The sequence below is a fragment of the Sturnira hondurensis genome, unplaced genomic scaffold, assembly GCF_014824575.4.
Source record: "Sturnira hondurensis isolate 20B ecotype Veracruz unplaced genomic scaffold, ASM1482457v3 Scaffold0019216, whole genome shotgun sequence".
NCBI classification, from domain to species: Eukaryota; Metazoa; Chordata; class Mammalia; order Chiroptera; family Phyllostomidae; genus Sturnira; species Sturnira hondurensis.
This window is the reverse complement of record NW_028091847.1, coordinates 398,805-421,330: the sequence shown is the minus strand read 5'-3', so window position 1 is coordinate 421,330 and position 22,526 is coordinate 398,805. Positions and strand designations below refer to the sequence as shown.

Below are 22,526 nucleotides of genomic sequence, written 5' to 3'. Positions count from 1 at the left end.
AGCCACACTAGTCAGGGTGGGGTGGAGGCATCTTTTGAAGAGGAAAAAGAGCTAGGCAACGTCTTGGAAAACAATATCTCAATTACAGCATGGAAAGAAGGAAAAAGCTGAGGAAGAGTGGATGACATCTGGACACACTTGAATAGAGGTTCTGATGGGTTGAGATGGGGGTGGGGGTGGGCAGGAGACAATCTCCTCCCTCAGTGCTTGGCCTCCATGACAGAGCCTCAGATACACACTCAAGGGCAGAGAGGTGGCTAACATAAAGACCTGACCAAGATCATCCCTGCTTTTCTTGAGGGATCAGGATGCTGATAGCTATTAGGTAAAGGGAAAGCACCAGTATACCACTCTGTAGAGCCCCAGGTTCCAGTGGGGTCCTGGTAAGGATGGGGAAGTAGTGATCACTTACAGCGGGAACATTTCTGCTTTGGCAGGTGGGGAGGATGTTCTCTCTGTGACCTGGTGTGTCAGATTGGAATGTATGTTAGACTATGGGGGTGCCTGGGCACTGGACCAAAGGCCAGGCATGGTAGCCGAAATTGATATGCAAAATAGGCCACAGGGTTGGGCCTACTTGCTTTTGTTTCTGCTGTACTCACTGCCTAAACTACTCATCAGCTCTGCTGTGCCTATTAAAATCCTACCCTTCGAGCTGAAAAGCTCTCTGCTCTGTAAGGCTTTCCCCAGTGTTCTAGCTAGAAATTTATATTCTCCTTCTTGAATTATTATTGCTTTGTTTTTGTTTCATGGGAAATGTATATTCTGATATGTATTTTGCATATTTGCCTGTTCCTGGGAGACTGTAAGCTCTCCAAGGGCAGGGCCCATATGTGTGTTACACTGCTCTGGGTTCTCCATAGTGTCTGCCATGCCTTACCTGTGTCAGATGGCCTGTATAACTATTTGTTAATTGAAAGAAAGAATGTGTGGAGAAATCCCACAATGGAAACCAAGGTATTCCTTAAAAAACCTGAGAAGGTTTTGCTCCTTCCAGATGGTTCCCCACAACTTCCCAGGATGAATAATACTGACAGAATAAAGTGGACTGAATGTCCAGGTTAGGGAGAGATATGGAAGGTTAACCCAAGTCTGCAAGAAGAGGTCCTCAGATCACAGCTAAGAGAAAGCTGTATCTGAATAGCTGGTAACAAGAACAGGGCACAGGGACACAGTTTATATGAGAGACATTAAGAGATAGAAGACAAAGGCATCTGTTTATCCATTGAGCAGAATGAGAATCTATTCACTCTGTCAAATCCTGGGGGTGGAACAGAAATGGGACACAATTCCTGTCCTCGAGGTGGGGTCGATGCTAAAGGCAGCAGTGTGCTGCTCAAGGCTTCACAGCAGGATCTCTGGGTGGGAGGGTTGATTAAACAGAAGCAGCAGCTCTGATGGTGGTGTTCCCTGGTGTAAACACTCACACTATGGCCAGTTTCAAGCTACCAACATGATATCACTGAAAACAGTGTTGGAAGGACACGTGCCATCAAGCAAGCTGGCTCCAGCCTCCCGCTGGGAAGGGAGTAGATATCTGCAGATCTGCAGGGCCTGGGGCCAGAATACAGAAATTTATTGGGAAAGAGAGAAAAGCAGCCAGGGCAAACGATGATGTCTGTTTTCCCTAGAGAAGAAGTAGAGAGAGTGTTTTCAGTGTCAATAAAGTCATGTGTCTCCTGAGGGAAGAAAAGGTGATAAATTGAGTGGTGTTGATGAGTGGTGATAGCATTATTGGTAAGACAGTCCAGTACAATTTCAAAAAAAAATTGGCCTGGCCTGGTAAATCTTATAGGACAGTGGCTTCCTTGCATTCAGAGGGGCTGTTTTATATCATTTTAGGAGCTAATGTCTGTTGTGGGCAGTTACATACTAATATTGATACACACGTTATATGGTTAATATTAATATACATCATTTATTAACTACTATAAACCAGGCCGCTTATATATTTTATGTCTAATCCTTACAACCCTACAGTGTTGGTATTTTTAGGCTTGTTTTTACAGGTGAAGAAACATCGACTCAGTGAAACTAAGGCAGGTCCTTCTTTTCCAAATTCATGGCAGGCTTCATGAACCTGCAGGTTTCCTGCACGAGGTGCACATGATGAGATCAAGGAGACAGCCCAACTTACATGTACAGTATGTACCCGACTCCTGTTCATCTCGTATGCTATAACCTATGGGGTCACTTTTGGGGTATTCTACACACAAGGGATTGCTTCCTCATTTTAAAGAGGACACCGGAAAAATATGGGGTCCGGCAAGACAGGAGTGGCCCGCACAGTCATGGGTCTGTGCCTCAAGTCGTAGAAGGAGCTGGGGATGTTGAGTTCAGGGGAGGTCAGTGAGCAACGGCACGAAGAACAGACCTTCAGCCCTGTGAAGGGCGGTCATGTGGAGGAGCAAGAAGGCATGTCCCGTGTGCTGCCAGAGGGTAGACACAGCCCCAGTGGGGAGGAACTTCAGTGCTACATCCCACAAACACCGGTTGTGCACTATTTTGTTTCAGTCATTGTGCTAAGTACAGGCAAGGGAAGGATGCGGTGATGAACAGGACACAAGTCCTTGTTCAACAACGGAGAGGAACTTTCTAAAAGTCAGAGCTGTCCAACAGTGGAGCAGGCATCTGGAAAAGTAGTGAGCTTCCTACCCTCGGAGTAGTCAAGAGGAGGCTGGATGTGCACTTAGCAGCGTGTGCCAGAATGAGTGTTCTGAGTGGTAAGTGGGACTAAATTCCCTTCTAGATCAGGGATTCAGGGTCTATGTTCGTTCAGCCTTGCTTTGGCAGGCCAGAATGCTGTTCTGCAAAACGTGTCATCCGACCCCCCCTTCCCACCCGCCTTGCCCACCCAGCTGTGTGCTCTGCCTTTTCTGACAGTGAGCTGTGGTGGGCCAGCGAGACTGGGAAGTGGCTGCCATCTGTGACAGGGATGATGGAGTTTTGGCGGGTTTGTGTGGGTTCAAGGAATGCGGCATCGAAGCCGTGTACACACAACCTGCTTAAGAACATCCCATGGGCAGAAAATGTTTTCTTCCTCTTCAGCCCTCCTCTGTTGCTGTGCCAGGCGGGCACAATGGCGCCTTTGAGAGGGGCAGCTGCAAGGGGGTGTTGGCAGGGAGGCACTGCAGCTGGGGGGAACCGGATTCATTTCCAGGAGCGAGCCTGTAACTGGGTGCCAGTTTCCAAAAACAAAACTGCTGTTTCTGAGAGCGCAGAGTGGTGGGTTGCCTCAGAGCTGGACAGAGGGCAGAGCCATTTCCCATCCACTGCTCCACCCTCCCCAAGTTAAAGAAACCTGGTGTGTGGGGGCATTCTTGCTCTGGATGCAGATTAATAGGATTTTCAGTCTGTCTGGGGTGCTCTGGCTAACTTGGGGTGGATGGGGGTTTCTGCGGGGTCAGAATTTCCTGCAGACAGAGACCAGGGCTGATGGCCATAGGAACTGGCAGGGCTCAGAGGCAGTTAGGCAGTTGGGCCATGAGAGAGGGCTCAGAATGGAGACCCCCCTTCTTCTGCCTTTCAGGGCCACTTTCTCTGACCCCTTAGCTGCCTGGCACCCTTGGTGCCATATGGGCTCTGCCCACTCACTGTCTTAACTCTCTTTGGTGGGAAAGAGGTGGGAGAACTCTGGCATTTCCTGTCCTGGGTGCACAGTTGTCCCACACCCTCTGTGACTTTCAAAGGTCCCAGCAACAGCTCAGAGATAGGCGTGGGAGGTCTTCCCACTTGCCACACTGTTAGGAGGAGGTCTGAGTGCCAGGCTGCAGGCTCAGCCCTCTCCCCCTTTGCATTACAAATGTATCAAGGTGGGCCCTGACTGGTGTGGCTGAGTGGGTTGGGCATCATCCTGCAAACTGAAAGCTTGCCGGGTCCATGCTGGGCCAGGACACGTGCCTGGATTGCCAGCCAGGTCCCTCGTTAGGGGTGTGCGGGAGGCAGCCAATCAATGTTTCTCTCCCTCTCTTTCTGCCTCCCTTCACGTCTCTCTAAAATAAGTAAACAAAAATCTTTAAAAACAAAGGGAGCAGGGAGGGTCCCTTTTATTTTGGAGGCTTCCAACAAAAAGGTCTCACCTGAGGCTGGTCATGTGGTAATTTCTATTCCTGTTCACACTAATTATGAGATTTTTCACACTTTGATTCAATTTTACGATCAATACAGAGCAATTACTTCACTTCAGGCATTGTGCGAGGCATGGGGATACTGAATAAGACAGAGTCCTCGCTTCAGACAGCAGACTGCCTAATAGATATGCTGAGTCCCACAGGAATCCCACTACCACTCAATAGACACATGCACTAATTAGGTAGAAAGTGGCAGCGCAGAGACCACTTTCTACAGGGAGTGCTGGGGCATCGTAGGGGCACTAGCTTGAGACTCATCTGAACTTGGAGGATGTATCTGTTGGAAACTCAGTTTCCTTGTGTAAATAATGGGAATGATAGACAGCATGCAGTGTTGTTACAAAGATTAAATAAGGTGGTGTATGGCCCTGGCTGGTGTAGCTCAGGGGATTGAGCGCGGGCCTGGGAACCACACCATCACGGTTCTATTCCCAGTCAGGGCACATGCCTGGGTTGCAGGCCAGTTCCCAGCAGGGGACTCACGAGAGGCAATGATACATTGATATTTCTCTCATTCCCTTCCCCCCTAAAAACAAATAAATAAAACCTTTAAAAAAATAAGGTGATGTATGTAAGTGCCAGGACAGAACTAGTCACAAGGTAAGCGCTCCGTAGGGGCTGCTGTTGTTATTAATGTGTTGATCTTGAGGACCTGAGGTACAGCATGGGTGTGTGCACAGTGGCGTTCATCTGATACCTTGTTAGATTTTGTGCCCTTCCTAGAACAGTCAGTTCTTCCACTTTCTCAATACCTCTTCCATAAAAGACTAGGATCAGCAAGTTTATTACTTCACTGACCCACGTAGAGAAACAAAGACCTATCTACTATAGTCAATAAGACATATTGTATATAATAATACTCTGTCTGTTTCATAACTCAGTTGTGGAAGTGGAGATGGGTTGAAATAGTTTTCTTCCCTGAGATCACTGAATCTCCTGAGTGTGGGAATAAAGATCATGAATTATTTTCAATATTCTGAAAAGTCTAAGAGGAAGAATACACTTACCACTGACAGGGCCTCACAGTTCATTATTACTTAGAAGATGCACTTGCTCGGGGAGAGTTTTCTTCCTCTAAGGGACCTTGGCAGTAGAAAAGTTAGGCTTGCTGGGGTAGGGGTTAGGCTGGAGATCTTCCAGGAAGCTTTTGAGGGATGCCTTCTAATCCAACACGCTAAGTCATGTGAATCCGACCTTGGTCTAATGAGACCTCCTTGGGCCTTGTCTAACTACTGGGCTGCATATCTCCTACTGCTTTGTGCAATGTAGGCATGAGAATTCATTCTTAAAAGTTATTCCAAAGTCCTTGAAAGACACAAAATATGAATAGCCAGGAGTCTGAAGACAAAGGAAATCAAAGCAATTCATGAAGAACAAAGGAAATAAAAAAGAACGGGAAAATAAAAGCATATGGATGGATGGAGGCTTGAAGTGAAATATGGGGCTATGCATTTTGAAGGAAATAAAAAGGAGTGTCGTTTAAGAAAGAGGAAAAGTTTCAGAAACTGCAAGCTGAGAGTAGAATTTTATAAGAGAAGACTGGCAGAAACAATTGCTTCTTAGTAGGCCGAAAGACTTTAAGGATTAGTGAAGGAAACTTGTAGTCAGTTCATGGCTAAAGAGGTGGAGAGATAGGGTGGATGAGGCTGTGTTTAAAAATGGATAAGGATTTAAGAAGTGGGAGAACCCTAGAGGTCCTCCAGAGACCTGCTTTTGGAGAAACCAGGGTTGATACGATCACAGAGTGAAACAAGGCCAGCACTGCAACGGTGGTGAGACTGTGGGCTCCTTCCCTTTGTACCTCTACAGTTTAGCACGGATTTGGATTACTTTTATGATCAGGAACAGACTGTAGTGGACATAGATGGAGTAGGAAGAAATGGGTGAGGGCATCAGGAACAGAGAGAACTGTAGGATGAGCAGGAAGAAGAAATCTGAAGTGGCAAGAGCTGCCTTGGGTGGTCTCACAGCGACGAGGAGGCTGGAATGCTGGAGCCAGTGGACTTGACTGAGGGAAGGAATAGACCAGAAGCAGGACATCCCTCTGAGGCCCTTTCCTGCCTTCCTTTTGACTCTAGGGTTTGATGTACAATCAGGTTGCCACCTTTGATTTTCCGTAAACTCAAAATTCATTCTAGTCTCTTCTCAGCTTTCCCTTCCCCATGAACATACTTTCATGTCATCTCCCTGGGGCTCACTGTGGCTGGGTTGATGGGCTGAGCATCTGGCCAGTTCCCACCTTCATTATTCCTATCTCTGAAAGGCCCTACCTGCCTAAGCTGAGAAGGTTTCAATGATGCCAGAAGACGCCAAGGCGTTTGAAGATCTCTTCCCCTCGAACTGAAAAGTGCCCAATATTGCAAGTGGACACCAAGGTAGAAGAAGAGAACGCCCCTGTGTGGAGCTGGAGAGCCACGGGTTCTCTTCTGCCACTTACTGGCTGGGTGCACTTGGTCAAGCTACTTCACCTTAAAGTCCTTGACCTCTCTCTTGAGAAACTATGACACTTGGTCGGATTGGAGTAGCTAAAACTGTCTGTGCAACCTCAAAGTAATCAGATTAATTATTTATTAAGCTTCTTTACGTGCACATGGCTGTGCTAAATGTTGGTTTCAGAGTTTATGATTCTCATAGACAGGGCCCACATCATGATATAGGTGAACTATCCCTAGCACTGTGCCCAGCGTACTCCCTTTTGTAAAATTAAATTGTCAAAATTGAGGTGAAATTCGCACAACACAACATTAACCTCTTTAAAGTTATAATTCAGTGGCATTTAGGACTTTCACTGACGCTGTTTAAAGTGCTAGAATGACACAATTATTTGGGTTGGTTCCATTTTGTTGTGATAAAAAAAAAAGCTACACTGTACCACCTCTTGTGAGCTCAGGTGTAGCAAATTCTCTAGGTCAAGATTCTGAAAAACCTGCTAGGTCATGCGGTCCACAAAGTCATTTTCAGTTCAGCACTTACTGCCACTGCCAGACAGAAGGTTTATCACTTACATTCCCACTGGCAGTGCTTGAGAGGCCCCATTTCTGCTCCTCACCGTTCTGGTGGGGTATTCACCGCAGAGCGGCCAGACTTGATGAGCTAGCTCTATCAGCAGCAACGCGGAGGGATCTCAAGAACATAATGGCGAGTGAAGAAGGAAGGCTGCAAAGTACAAAAGGATTGTGGGGGCACTCCATTCTGTCTGTAATGTTTTTTGTTTTGGGTTTTTTGTTTTGTTTTGTTTTGTTTTTTTTTGTTAAAAAATACTTGAAGGGCCCTGGCTGTTGTAGCTCAGTGGATTAAGCGAGGGCCTGTGAACTAAGGGATCAAAGTTCGATTCCCAATCAGGGCACATGCCTGGGTCGCCGGCCAGTTCCCAACAGGGGACTCATGAGAGGCAGCCATACATTGATATTTCTCTCCCTCTCTCCTTCTCTTCCCCTCTAAAGATAAATGAATAAAATCTTAAAAAAATACTTGAAGGGAATAAAACAAAATATTGATAAATATCCATTCTAAGTGAGAAGGAAAAGGGAGAATTCGACACACTGTTCTCAAGATTTTTTAAAGTAGTAATTTTTTTAAAAAATTGAAAAGGAGGAGCTGATGTACAAAGATTTCCAAAATGCACTGGATATAACAGATTATTTTTGAGCAACTTCCAAATTTGGACTCGTTTTTCCCCATGCAGAGGTTCACATTACTGGATCTGGCGCGCCTTCCCTTGTGAACGCTGTTTTAAAGAAGATGAAATATCAAGGAATTTTGGAAGTTCTTATTTTTAGCTGGTAAAATGAAAAATTTCCACAGCATGTAAAATAAGTGCTCGAGTCGCAGCCTGCCTCGTTCGCTCCACCTAACTATGATCACATCTAAAAACTTTTGCAAGGCTATTCTGGGCCTGGGGTGCGGAGGTGACTCACTGTGTCCCTCCCTCACCCCACCCCCCTCCTGTTTATTCAGGTGAAATCAGATTAAAATGAACATCAAGGGCAGCTTTAGAAGGGAAGTCTCTCAGAGACTGAGAGACCCGAGAGACTGCCTTAGAGCAGGGCTGATGAGAGTCGTGTGGACGACACGTGCTGGCTTCTTAATTAGAGTTGCCTACAGTTCACTGAGCACCCATTTCCCAGGAAAACTAGCACTAGTTTTCGCAGGCCTTCCTCTGTGTTCCCGTGAAGGAAGCATTTAGGGCGAGCATTGGCAATACTTCTTTATGCTTTCTTTTTGATAAAGGTAAAAGTCTCATGCCTGCTTTTAATGGTATCTGTGTTAACATACATAGAAGTACATGAATAAAAGGGAATCGGTTCTTCCCCATACCTGGTTGAGAATCTCTGCTCGAGACTAAAGCGCTAGCACAGTCTCAGACTCCCTGGTTCAGTTCAAATCTGTATTTGACGCCTGACCTGACCACTCATAGGCTGTGGACTTCAGGTGAGCATCTTGCCTTCTCTCAGCTTCTATCCCCTTCTCTGAAAAGGTGATTTGGACACCACTCAGGGCTGCTTTGCAGATTCTGTGAGGCACTTAGCACCACTGCCAGTTACTTAAAAAGAAAAAAAAAACACACCAAAACAACACAACCAACTCTGAAAACTTTAATCAGAATTACAGCCTTGGGAAGTAGGTTAACCTCCCTTACCCCATCTTTAGATGAGAATACTGAGGCCCAGACACACAGTTTAGCAAGTTACTTCACCTAATTGCAGAGCAGGGCTAAACCTTGAAGTCTTGTACATCTAGGCCAGGCCCCTTTTGCAGGGCCAGCCCTGGCCTACAGTCTATGTATGAATCTTCTCCCCTGTCCAGAGTGATCTGGCTCAGATGGCACCTGGGACCCCTGGCTCCCATTCCTTAGCACTTGTTAAGTGAGTACTATATTACCTCTTACGTGTTCTGTTAACTGGGCTGTGAGCTTAATTTCAGAGGAGACCAAGTCCCCTAGTCTTTCTCGACAAGCCACTAGCCTCAGAGAAACAGGTTGAATTCCATGTGAGACGTTTTTAATGGAGACCTTCCCTGTATAACCTCATTTTAGCTCCAAGTTTCACCACCCAGCTCTTTTCTTTTTACCAGCAACACACACACACAATCTAAACCGATTTTCTTATCTGGTCCCTGAACCCTTTACCTTTTGCCCTCTCTCAAGTTGCTGAAACCCTCAGCCTCAGTTCCCCCACCCATAAAGTGAGGACATCAATATCTGTCCTGCATACTCTGTGGGTCACAATGAGATGCTGCATAGGAAAACCATGTGTAAACTTTGAGACAGGTTCCCTCTCTGACTCTCACTCACCCCGTCCAGCCTGAACCCACTTCTTCCTCAAATGAGCAGGAGGATTGTGTCTTCTGTTCTGGAAGCCTTTGTCAGCAGATCGCCCCAGCTGCCTCAGCTGAGAGGGGACCAAGTGGTCCCACATTCAGTCAAGGAGGAAGAAACAGCACATCAGTGCTGAAGAATCCACTTATTTCTAGCACTTGTTAGGCAAAACCTTCCGTTGGCTTCTAAGCTAAACTCATTCCAGGAGACCTTCTCTCTTACCAGTTTTTAGCAATGAAATCTGCCAAGTTACTTAATGTATCTGAGGCTCAGATTCTTCATTTAAAAATGTGATAGTACTTTCCTCATTGGGTTACAGTGTCAAATGAGGACACATAATGGTAAGCAGTCAGGGCATGTGAATTCTTTATTTTTCTCTCTCTTCTGTTTGTCCTTCGAAACCTCTGTGCCTCTGCTTGTTTTTCCATGAAATGGGGATAATAATACCTGGCCTAGGGTTGTTGTGTGACTGTGGAATATAGGCTGTGGTAGGGCTTTGAGATGGTGACATGTAATAACTGCCTGGGGTTATTCTCTGGATAGATGGCCTTGAACTGGTGGGTGAGCTGTTGTGTGCAGTGGCCACATTTAGGTCACTTACCACAGCTTCTTTCACTGGTCTTCCAGAGGCCCCTGATGCTTTCACATCTGTCTACCTGGGGTGCTCTGCAGCCTCCTCACACCTGCCACTCACTTGCCTCACCCTCTCCTGTCCCTCTGCTCTGGATCCCAAGGCACAGGACTCTTCGGTTCACTGCTCTCTAAATGCAAAATTGGTGTCTGCCCTAATCTTGCCAACTGTCAGGAGCCACCTGTCACATGACACCTTACCCCTTAGCCTCATGAATAAACACTAAGAAGACTGATTATGAAGAGATAAGGAAAACAGGAAGTTCCCTTAAAAGCCACCCTGCCCCCACCAGAGGCCACTGGCATCTTCAGCAACCAGAGGACCTGTCTGCTCTGCACTTGAGGAAGAGCCGTTGTGTCTTCGATCCAGAGGAGACTGTGGGCACGGCGGGCATGGGGGTGGGAGCAGGATTTGGGATTTGGGAGGGCAGGCCACAGAGGCAGGGGGACCGAGCTGCTCTATTGTGGGCACAGTTTCAAGACCAGCTGCAGGGAGAACAAGCAGTCGCTGTGCGCCTGCAGCTGGCAGTGGCTAGGCCAGGGCTGACCCTCACTTAGGGTATATTTAAAGAGACCCTACTAGAGGGTCATGCCAACAGGAAAAATGCACACTCTGGTAGTGACGCTCTCTCCAGCCCAGCATTCTCCTTCCTGCAGCTTCCAGGCAATGAATTTACAGATCGACAGGGAGCCTGGCTCCTCAGCCTTTCCCAGATGTAGCTGGTACCATGGGGGGACACAGTCAGAGCCCCTAGGCCTCTCTGCCCTATAATTGAGCTGGCCAAAAATTCAGGGGATTAGCTGGATTGGCTCCTCCCACCCTGGGGTTGGTAACTCAGCAACCAACAGGGAGAGGCAGACAGATGAGTCAAATGCAAGCACAGAATCTCTGGCTTTGTGTTTTGTTTGTGAACACTCCCTGTGAGTGCAGACTGCCTTCCGGCAGGGAGTGGTGGGGCTTTCCCACACTGCTTCAGGCCAAATGTTGCTTCTTATAGGGATGCTCAGGCCCCACTTGATTGCTAATGGAGGCTTAGGGACAAAGCCTGTGGCCCAGGAGGAGCCTATTCTCTCTGGCTTGGTCTTTCACGAGTGAAAACAAGACAACAGGCCAAAATCCCATGGGAAGGTGGGGTTACTAGCTGAGAACTACAGGCAAGGGAACCAATGGGCATGAGATCCTGCAGAAGAGAGACTGAGCCGATGTGCATAGAAGTTTGGGCTTTTAGGTGGCCAGAGACCAAGGAGACCTCAGAGCAGTGAGAGCACTTTCCCAGTGCAATCCAGCAGAAGTGGGGTGGGAGGGGCAGCTTATCAGCCCCGGAAGGGAAGCCGACAGGTGAACTGTCTGAGGCAGGCAGGCTGCTACTAGCGCCGGAAGAATCAGTAAGATAAGAGTGCACCGACAGGATCAGCTACATAGTTTGAAGGGCCCAGTTCAAAATGAAAATGCAGGTCCCTTTGTTAAAGAATTATAAAGAATTTCAAGATGGTGACAGAAGAGCCCATCTGAGCGAGTACAGAGGTTGCACACCTGCAAAGCCAACATTGGCTCTTTATAAGTCGGCCCCTTGAAGTAGCCATGAAAGCCCACGTGGGTGCGCTGGGGGAGGTCTGGTCATCTCTGGCCTCAACTCCCTCTCACCCCTGCTGCCCTGTGACCACTAGGTCCCAGATTTTTCCCAGGCTTGGGGCGCTGCCTCTACTTCAGAAGCAGCTCCTCTCCATGGGCTGAGTCTTCGCTGCCCTGAAATGGGGGAATTGCAAGGCATAATGGGAAGAGGGCTGAGGGCAGGAATGGACTGTGGCCTTAAGTCCTCTAGGCCACTAGGCCCCAGAGCCCCAAGGACTCCCTGGGCAGGCCAATAAAGGCCAGTGCAGTGACCAGAGCCTCCTCTGAATGAGGCTGCGGAGGATAGAGGCAAACATGGAGTTCACTCTGGATCACCAACTAAGGACCCCAGGGGACATGTCCTGAGGGTGTGTATGACAGTCCAGGAGCAGAAGCAAGGTCCAGGAACCTTTCTCCCCACTTGGGAACTTACCTCCAACTCTATGTGGTCGTGGAGTTTCTTGCAGGTGGCTGCAAAGGTCTCTGAGGTGCCAAATTCAAAGTACCACAGCTTGTTCTTCATCCTGGACCATGAAGCAGAGACATGGCTCAACATTCTGTACTTGAGACGGTCATGTAAAATAGCTATGTTATCGGGGCTGGGAGGCCTCGGCCCTCTGCATCCTCCAAGCTTCTGTTTTCCTCACTTGTTAATCAGATGAGCAAGGGTGGAACTTTTTTTTACCAACTGTTCTTGCTCCGACTTAAAGGAAAAAACTCATTAATTTCTTAGACATCATGGCTACTCTGGGTGAATCGAGGGAAGAGTTCCATGACAATCTACCAGTGGTGGCAAGTGACAGCATGCTCTGGTCACTGTCCTTTCTACTACTAATGCAGAAGGACTTCTGGTAGAACCTTCTCTTGGGAATAATTGGGGTACAAAGGGAAGCTCACACAGCCTTTTGAGACTGGAGGCATGTACAGTCTTGGGGTGGTGGAGGGACATCTGCACAATGAACCAGCTAAAACAGGTGCTGCTTTATGTATGGTCTCACTGGGGGAAGCAGAGTGGAGAGAATTAGGCACAGAACTGCAGGCAGGGTGGAAAGAGAAGAAAAAGAAAAGTGAGTTGTTTGGTAGCAGTGGTTTCCCTCACTTCTTCCTCAATTGTATTTGGCTATGACCTCGTTTTGTTTAGGTAGACCTTGTCATATTTGCTTCAAAGTAAGAGCTCACCATTTTTGAGCTCTCAGTTTTTCAACACTTTCCTTAGTGGGGAAAAACAATGGGGTTCCCATGCAGCTGGGGGCTTTGCAAAGTCAGATGGTATGGACTGACACTTGGTTGTTTTGATCAGATGGTCTCACCAGGAAATGTTTCTGAAGGTATTCCATTCCTTCCATCCCAACTGTTGTCCCACTATCAGGGGCTGGCTAAGAGAAGGGACACCTGTCCAGTTTATGAGCTGGCAGATTTTGCTAAGGAAGGATTAAACAAAATCACATTCTTCTTGGCACATTCTTCAGTAGAGAGGAGGCTACCTTGTGTGCTGCTGATCCTCTGTGCTTGGATTTGGGAACTAAGAGGAAAGCAGCATTCTCCAGAAGGAAGAAGGCTCTTATTTCTTCCTAGTTTTCCTTAGGCCATAGCAGATGACTCGTCAGAATAGCAGACACAACTTTTCTGTCTGCATTTCTCGAAAGGTCTGCCCAGAACTTGAAGATAAGACTATGTTTTTCCATTGCTTGAAGATTTCTAAGACCTAGTTGATTAGGAAGTAGCCTTTCTGACTCTTAGCTTATGTGAAAAGAAATGACAAATCATGAAGGATATAAGAGTAAGCAAGATTTTGGGAGTTATGCCTATTGTGCTGTGTCACAGGTATGCACCTTCAGGGTGGCCAGGCAAGGGTCTGGAGCAGGCTATTTCACAGAAGGCATTCTCATCTGTATGCACCCCCCACCACCCCCCAGTGCTTTTGCTTCCTGTGCATGCCATGATGTGAAAAAATGTTGGAAAACATTATTCTAGGCCACAGTCTCTCTGCATGCACAGTAATGTAAACACAAGGCAAGTTGTGATTCAGCAGTTCAGGGTTGGGGCCTAAGAATACCTCGTTTTCTAACAAGCTGCTAACACTGATCCAGGAACCACCCTTCCACTTGGGAGCATCTAGAGACTACACATGTGGTTTGGTACGTGTGCTGCCGAAGCGAGCACTACACATGTGGTTTGGAAACATTAGTGTTCATAAGAGTTAGCTGAGGGATGTGAATAAAATGCTGCTTCCTGGGCTCCCACTTGCAGAGTTTCTGTGTGATACTTGTAGGAGGGGGCCCAGGAATATGCATTTTTATGAGTGCCCAGGTGATCATTATGTAGGTGGTGAGTTGTCAGGGCTTTGAGAAACATTGCTCTGTCATTCCCAATGAACTGACAACTAGGGAAGAGGACAGACTGATTAAAGCTGAAAGAGGGAATTTCTCAGGGAGGCGAGAATGAGGGTCAGTGCCTTTCAGTAGACAATGATGACAAAAGACCCAATAACAGGAAAAACACAGATTGTCATAAATATCAAGTTTGAGCATTCCTCTCCAGCAGCAAGAACATCTCTGTAGCCAGGAGACCTGCTTTGTGATACCATTTTCTCTCTTTTTTGTGTGATACCATTTTCAAATATCACTGCAGGTCTGAATCATGACTTTTGAAAGTTATTGCCAGGAGATTTAGAGTTTTAATAAAAATTTTCGGAAGCCACAAGCTATTTTGTCCAAAAGTGACTCTTCTGATGATCTAAATGAGGTTAAGAGGTCTTGGTCAGGTCAGTATTGAAGAATGACTGAAAAGATCAAACAGACTACTTGTCCATTGCTGCTTAGATGTCCATTGTGGCTGTGTAACCTCTGACAGATTTTGAGGCCTCAGTTTCCTCATCTGTGAAATGGAGACAGTAAAAAGATCTGCTTCAAAGTGTAGTTGAGAGTGGATGAGATGATAAGAAAGCACTTCACGTGATGCTTGATGTGTAATAAGCTCAACAAGAATGTTTGCTACTTATTAGCTATTATTTTAATGTCTTGAGTTGGCATATTTGGATAACAGCCAGGCAAAAATGACAGTGCACACATGATATACTCAAAATTTTCAGGAACAGAAAAATATGTGGTCATGTTTGTCAGATCACATGTCTTGACTTTTCATTGAAAACATATGTTCACCACATGTCTAATCTGATAGATTTTTCCAGAGTCATAGATCACACTCAATTCCTTGGTTAATTATCTTGACTGGCCACATGATTGTCCAAAGATGTTGATTGAGACTATGCTTCTGAGAAAGCACTTGTTTGGTGTGAGAAAAAAAGTATTAATTCAAGAAACATTCATTGTGCCAGGACTAGATGGGGATGTGCCAGGCACAGTGAAGAATAAAACATGGCACTCCACGAGCCAGGCACTGAGGAAGGACAGACAAGGAGACAGACTACAGCTTAGAGCTAAGCACTGAGCACTGCAGGTAGCTGGGAGGAGGTGACATCCAATTCTTCATGTGGCCAGAGACAGTTAGGGAGAGGATCCCAGGCAGGCAGTGCCAGCGTTGAGTTCTGAAGGATGTGGAAGGGAGCAGAGAAGGTGACGAAAGAGCATCCAAGCAGAGGAAGAAGCCGAGGCAATGGCACAGGGCAAGAGCGAGCATAAACCTGCTGGAGGGGACCTGGAGCTCAAGGTGGGAAGCAGGAGGACTGGTCAGGTAGGGCTGGAGAGGCAGACGGGAGAAAGTTATAAAGGTTGGAGATGCCACGCTTCAGTGTTTGGGCTTTATCTTAAAGTCTGTAGTGTGTCATGGATCATCCTTAAGTGGGGGTGGGGGTGGGAGTAGTGGCAATAGTGACCTGATCAGATCTGTGCTTATTAAAGATCCCTCTGCCCCAAGTGTGGAGGGGGGATTGAAAGGGGTGAGTACACACTGGAGGCCTGGAGAATCGTTTGGAGGTGGTATAGGAATCCAGGAGAGAATGGGGAAGGGTCTGAAGAAAGGCAGGGACAATAGAGTTTGGGAGAAGAGAACATATTCACAAACTAAAGTGTAGGAGGTGGAATTCACAGCACTGGTTGGGTGTAAGGACTGAGGGAGACGGAGCAGTGCAAGTGGCACACCCAAGTTTTTGTCTTCATAGCGTGATGGACGGGAGGTGCCACTTACTGAGAGAGGAGCATGGGAAATTAATGCCCCAGTGGCAGCTCTTTCTGTAATCAAAAAGAAGCACTTTTGATTACTTTTGGTTTTTTGGCCCATTCATTCATCTATTCATTCACCCAGCCACCTATCCATAAAACACCTATTCAGCCTTAGTATGAGCCAGGCACAGTGTAGGGCCTGGAGATAAGTGATGACTAAGGAGGTAGGGCCTCTGTCCTCACAGCTTATGTACTTTTAATAGCTTCACCAAGGCTCTAACACTTGGCCTCTGGCCTCTGGACTAGGTGTTCAAAATCTCAGAGTTTTTAATTCTCCTATTTTAACTTGGGCAAGTTTAAATTAGAAGTAAATTCATTCTATTCTCATGGCCCCTTGTTTTTTGCACTCTGATAGACATTTTACATGTACTATCTCTTTCACTTCTCAGAGGAACCCTGCAGAGCAGGTGCTACTGCTGCAAATCAGGAGACTGAGACTTTGCCTAAGGTTGCAAAGCAAGTATGTGCAGAGGGGTCACCCAACCCAGACTGTCTGACCTGAGAGCTGTGCTTTGCTATCCTGCAGCCCTGTCTTGGCGTGTGTTTGCATGTTGGGTGGGGTGGTGGTGTGTGCTCCTATTACACTTACGAGACTGCTGTGGTTCTCCTTCACCTGGTTGTTAAGTGGATGCATTTGGGGACTGGGGTGTTAGTGGTGGCATCACATTCTGGGAAGTGCTGTCTAATGAATAAAGAGTGTCAGGCCCTCCCAGTTCCCAGGGGTCAGCAGAGTTCTAGAGGAGTTAGGATCACATTTGCCATAGGAACAAATCCTATGTCTTGAATAGGATAATCCTCTTGGTCTTGAATCTATACAGTGTGAGGGAGTCAGGGAGACCAGAATTGACTCTGGGCAAAACCATATGCTCGTAGGACACCCTGTACCGTTTTTCTCTCAGAAATGGGGCAGAGGCAGTGTGCCCTTGAACGAGCTCAAACACAGAATATAACAGAGAAACCTAGGTGATAAACCTAAATGGCTCTTCAGGCACCTCCCATGGCAGGTTCAACATAGACCATTTTCAGCAAGTCATTATAAGAGTGCAGTGTGGCTTCAAGTAAAGACCCCAGAATGGAATTAAGGATCCCTGGGTTCAACTTCTGACTCTGCCTTTTATGGGTTGTATAACTTTGAGCAAATTTTTCACTTTTCTGAGCCTTTTTACCATAAAATAGGCTAATACTTAACATAATGTTAAAATATTAAATGAGACATGTAAAATCATCTATAACAGGTCTTCGTCTACAGAAGGTCCTCGTCCCCTATACACATTAAAAGTTCATCGAGTGAATGTTACCGATGTCTTGTCAATAATCAAAGTACTGTCTTCCTAATGAAGGTCACTTCTCTGGTTACTGAGAAAAATAGCTATTAGTCTTTATCTAAAATGATATGAAGGGGAATTATTTGGCTGCCTCTGTTAGAGCCACCAAAATCATTGAAAATACAAAGGCAGGGGTCATGGGGGTAAGGACAGAGAAGAAAAGAGACTCCTATGGGGATAAAGGCGGATCAGGTATGGTGGTTCCCAGAACCGGCATGACTGAGGATAGCCTCTCACAGTGGGCCCTGAAGTAGAGGCTGGCTTTAGGCCAAGTGATATAAGAGAAGATAAGACAGAGCATTTCTTTGTGTATGTTGGGGAGTTGTTGCCAAGGAGCTCACTGGCAGGCTTATCTGAGGTAGGTTCCCTGTGGGTTATAGGCTGCCCTCTCCCAGCTGCTCGGAGATTAGGAGGAAGGAAACCGAACTCCCAGCCTGCTGTCATTGCATACCAAGACACCAGGGAGCAGTAATATGGATTCTTCGGCACTGTTCTGTCTACACTGTCAGAGCAGATCTGTACAGTGGAAAGTGCTGACAGGTTCTTTGTTGATCTGCAAGTACAGAAAGCCTCTTGTCAGGGAGACTCTGGCTTTTGGGTTTCTCACTCTGCTAAACATTTTACATACACTATCTCTTTCCATTCTCAGAAGAACCTTGTGAGTGCTGTTGCTGAAAATAAGGAAATTCACAGATTGAAGTGAATTCCCCTTTGCTTCATCTTCTCTTTCTTCCTTTTTCTTTACCAGCTCCAGCACCAGCACCAGCACCTTTACAAAGCCTTTGGTAAAATCCTATACACATGTGATATCTCACAATCTGAGGGGGTTGGGGAACATAGCCCCCGCTTCCTCCTCCGCCCCACCTCTCTGCTAACAGCAGGCCTGGATGTTGGTGTTCCTTCTTCTCTTTTGAAGATGTCTCCCAGCCACTTTCCTCTTAGCCCACGTTGGAGGTCCGCTGCTGCACGTAGCATTAGCTTGTGCCTGGTTCATCTTCAGTTGTCCAAGAAACATGGCATTTAGAATCTGAGGGGCTAGGGATCGTGACCAGCTCTGCCACTTTCTGGCTAGTCAAGCTCTTTAAGTGCTTTGAACCTTCATTTCTTCTTCTATAAAATGGGAACATTATTCTCTGCCCCCAAAAGTTGTGAAGCTCATGTGGCCAATGCAAAGCACCAAGCAGGTGTTTAATGCACGGTGAGTGCTCACTAACTGTCCTTTCTTGTTGCTAGGAGACACAACTACTGGAGACATTCCCCAGCGGCTGCTGGGGTGGGGACAGGAGTAGTGTGGTGGAGGCAGGAGGAGTGTGGGGGTCTATCCCAGGCGGCCAATATTTTTTGAAGAAAATAAAACTAACAGTGTTTTAAAGACTTCTGGAGTGCTTTTTCTGCATCTCTCTTCATGAGCTTTTTCTGGCCAGCATTTCTTCCCTTTTCATAATCACCTTTGAACTGGAGATGACTAATCCTTAACCAGTTGTCCTGAGGTTGGTTTCCAGGTTCCCAAAACTCCCAGGTTCACTGTCAGGCTCTAAACTCTCCAGGTGAACCCATCCTTGAGGCAGAAGACCCTCATCTGTGCTCCGAGGGACTCTCGGTCACATGGAGCAGTGGGAAACAGCAGAGGCGACACTGTGGGTTGACTCTGTTTCAGATTTCTTTAATTTCCCCTTGCTTTATAAGAAGATAACATCGATTGCACACTAGTTAGTCGATCTGTTCATTTGACCGATGAGGGATTAATTAGGAATATTTTTTTATATTTGTTAGCAATTTAGGGCTGGCTTCAGCCACCCCACTGACAGCCTGTGAAGAGCAGCCCATTTTCAAGGACGGCCAGGAGTGAGACCAAGCTGGCTGCTGGGCATTTTTACCAGCAAAGGCAATGAGCTTCTGATGGCCCTTTGCTGATAATCTAAGGAGTTTTAAGGGCAACAGACTTTTGAAGTCATCAAAACATGAAAACATTTCTTTGGGCTTAGAAGGGTACAAAGAGGACACTACAGCTATTTCTAGAAATAGGAGCCCTTGAAGTGGAGGTAGGCTTCTTTGAGGTTTGGACTTTGATAATCTGGTTCCTTGAGTGGGTTGTGGTTCAGTCAGGCCTCCTGGGTCAGGCTGGCTCTGAACCACTGATTCCTAGAGTTTCTCCAAGCTCCCTGAGTAACTTGAGATAGCACAACACAGGATGGGAGGAGGGCCCCTGTGTTCCTCCGTGGTCCCCATGAAGGGATGTGATGCCCAACTATCTCCAGAGCTGCCATTTTAAAAGGAGAAAGAAATATGTGTTTTTATGTAAAAATATCCTGATTATTAGAGTTGGCAAGTAATTCAACTTTTCAAAAGAACAATGTTTGGCCAGAAACTACCCATCTGGGGAAAACTATGCCTAGTGTACATTAATTATAAATTTTCATAAGGTTCATCTTAATTAAAAAACAAAACAAACAATCTCACTTATTACTCCAGAGGGTTTTCTTTTCTGGAATACTGGTTGTGTTATTGCTACCACTAGTGAAGAAAATAGACTAGGGTCAGGTGATTAAGGTGAATGGTCATCTAGCCCAAAGCAAGCAGCTGTGAGAGCAACACAAAGGGCAAACACAGCCTAAGATGAGTTATAATTGAATGATGACCACTAGTGATAATATCAAGAATGCTTTATCTGTGAACATTTTACATTTTTTGAACCTCAGGTGCCTTTGGAAGTTTAGTAATTGTGTTAAGCAAAGTTTAGATCAAAGGTTTAAAAAAGACGGGGAAAATCAGGTGGACTTGGTTCTAAGTCCAGGATGTCAAGTCCTGTAAGGGGCCCGTGGCCGTCACCTCACAGGTGCTGCAGAGGCCATCTGTGTCTCCTGCACAACCAGCTGCCCTGGCCCATCAGAAAGCCTGTCACCACATCTAATCCACGCTGCATGCTGTCCTCCTGTTCTCACTGCTCATTGGAATGGGCACTCAGTGACCCTCAGGCACAGAGCTGTGGATGGAAGAATCTTTTCTAGGAGGGGCAGTGGCTCTTTGGTACGAGGGAAAGTGAGCCTCTGTCAGTCAGGAAGGAGGCTTTATAAATAGCTGTTTTTGTTCTCTGAGCGTGACTCTTGTGCCCGCTGTTCTTGCCAACAGATTTGTCTTGGCTCAGTGTATTTCAGCTTCGCCAGGGAAGGTATTCCCTGGCTCTTTTTTCATGCTGGGGACAAGTCTGGTGTTCATGGCACTCAGGAAAAAATAGGGTGGTGAATGGATGGATGGAGATCAGAAGTGGGTGGGCAGAAACATGGGGAACGAAAAAGATGGGAGAGCTCAAGAAAGGGCTACAGAAAAGAAGAAACAGAAAGGAGGGAGAAAGCTGCCAAGCATGTGCAATATTTTATAGTATAAATATGGAATCCTCTTACTAATCTATGAAGATATTTAAGTCATTTCCATGTGTGAAAAATTACCTGTGAAATCCAGATGACAGATTATTTGCCCTCTAAAGGACCTGTGGGGTCTAGGGATTCCCAGGCAAGAGATCACAGATTCCAAGGACTCTTCCAAAGTATGAAAGGAGTCCAGGAGTTGCTGTCAACATTTCTTAATGTGAAATAGTGTTTGTGCGTTTACTCCTAATAAAGACTGTATAGGCTAACGGGTGGGCTATTATTATTATTTTGATGTGGAATAGAATTAAACCAATTACCTCTTGGTAACCAGAAGCACTGATTGAATGGCAAGTGGATGTTATTGAATAATCAAAATGGAAAAATGAATTATTATCTAGAACAGCTTTATGGCTGACCGAAATCTCATTCAGCATGGCTCCCACGGTGGAGAGTATTAAGGAACGAAGAAAAGCAGTGCACTCTGATAGTACGTGGGTGCTGGCAGAATGGCTGCTCCACACCAGCTCTGGACGGGGGGTCTCTTCTAAGGCATAAAAGCCTTCTCCTGGTACAGATTAGCAAACTGAGGCCAGTCCTTGATGATGTTCTGGCTGGAATTCAAACCCCAGCTCCTGTTGCTAAGCCCCAGAGGCATCTGAGAGAAATGGAAAAGTCAGCCAGAGCCACAAAAGCTAGTGACTGCACAGCTGGGCAATTCTCATTCTTGCCTGTGGGCTGGCTTGGCTCACTACTACTATTCCAGACATAGCCATGCCCCGAGATCCCAGCTCTAGGATGCATGGCTATGGCTGCTCAAGACCCCTTGGCACTCTTTGCCACAGAGTCTGAGTGCTGGGCCTCCCCATTGGTCTCTGGTCTCCACTCTTGCCCCAAAGTAACAAAGGACCAAACCCACTGGCCAGAGCAGCCTCTCTACACCTTCAAGGGTAAGTCTGGGTTCCAGGGAATCTATTCTCTCTGAACAGTGGCCCTTCTCCTCCACACGAGACAGTTTGTATTTGTTTCCATGGACTATGGACATATTCTCCATTGGTGGGTGCTCCTGAGTCCTGCCTGGCACCTGACAATATCCCTCCTAAGGGCGGGACTGCAACACAAAGCCTGCCAGAGTCTGCAGTCAGATCCTCCCAGAACTCGGGGCGCACATGTGTGCGTGTCAGCACACACACCAGCCAAACGGGGCTTCTCTGAGACTGTCCCTCCACCGTTACCACACACGCTCACAGACGCTTCCTCTCAGAGACCGTGGTCTCTCTGAAGCCCCACTTGAGAACTGCCACAGTGATGTGACTGCTGCCACATGGTCCTGCCACTTTGGGGGTGACCCTCAGGGGAGACAGCTGGCAAGGCAGCTAGGGTTTTCCTCTCCTGAGTGCCCGAGTCTCTAGAGTGTTTTTCCAGTTAGTATCTGTCCTTGCCAGGAGAAAATAGCTCCCTTCCCCCATCTAAAAAAGAAAAAAAAAATCTCAGTGTTTGGAGGCTTTCAGCAATCCTTTCTTCCTTTGAAGTTTTATTCATGGAACGAAAATCCCCTTCAGGCTGATTTGGCTGAGGCTTGAGGGCTCTGAACGAGCTTGCTCTCACTTCTCAGAGAACAAATCCGGCTCCCGAGGGAAAGGGGCTGAGACAGATGTGTGTCTCTCAGGTTCTCTAGTGACTGCTTAGCTGTCCTGTAGCTCTGTGATTCTGAACCGTGTTTCACCAGCTTTCACACACCGCTCAGCCCAGGAAGGTGGGTACAGTTACAGTCCAGGAGGACGAGGACAGCAGCTTAGAATGTAAGTCCTGAACGCCCAGAGAGGGCAGGCCACTTGGCTGGAATTGAGCTCCTGCTGATGAAGGCCACTTCCTGGGTCCTGATCAAATAAGACTAGAAACTAGGAACTGCCTGGGCAAGCAGGGGCAAACCCCAGAAGCAGGTCTATACCCTCACTTTACTATA

The 22,526-nt window shown here is 46.8% G+C and overlaps 1 protein-coding gene across 3 annotated transcripts in view; it reads right to left on the bottom strand.

The window, feature by feature from the left end:
* The window catches only part of DGKG (diacylglycerol kinase gamma), a 178,500-nt gene that overhangs the window by 39,503 nt on the left and 116,471 nt on the right, over positions 1 to 22,526 (bottom strand). For all 3 annotated transcript variants that reach the window (XM_037027529.1, XM_037027530.1, XM_037027531.1), the window contains one exon: positions 12,123 to 12,213. In XM_037027529.1, the coding sequence (XP_036883424.1) occupies positions 12,123 to 12,213 (91 nt within the window). The remainder of the gene's footprint in view (positions 1 to 12,122; positions 12,214 to 22,526) is intronic.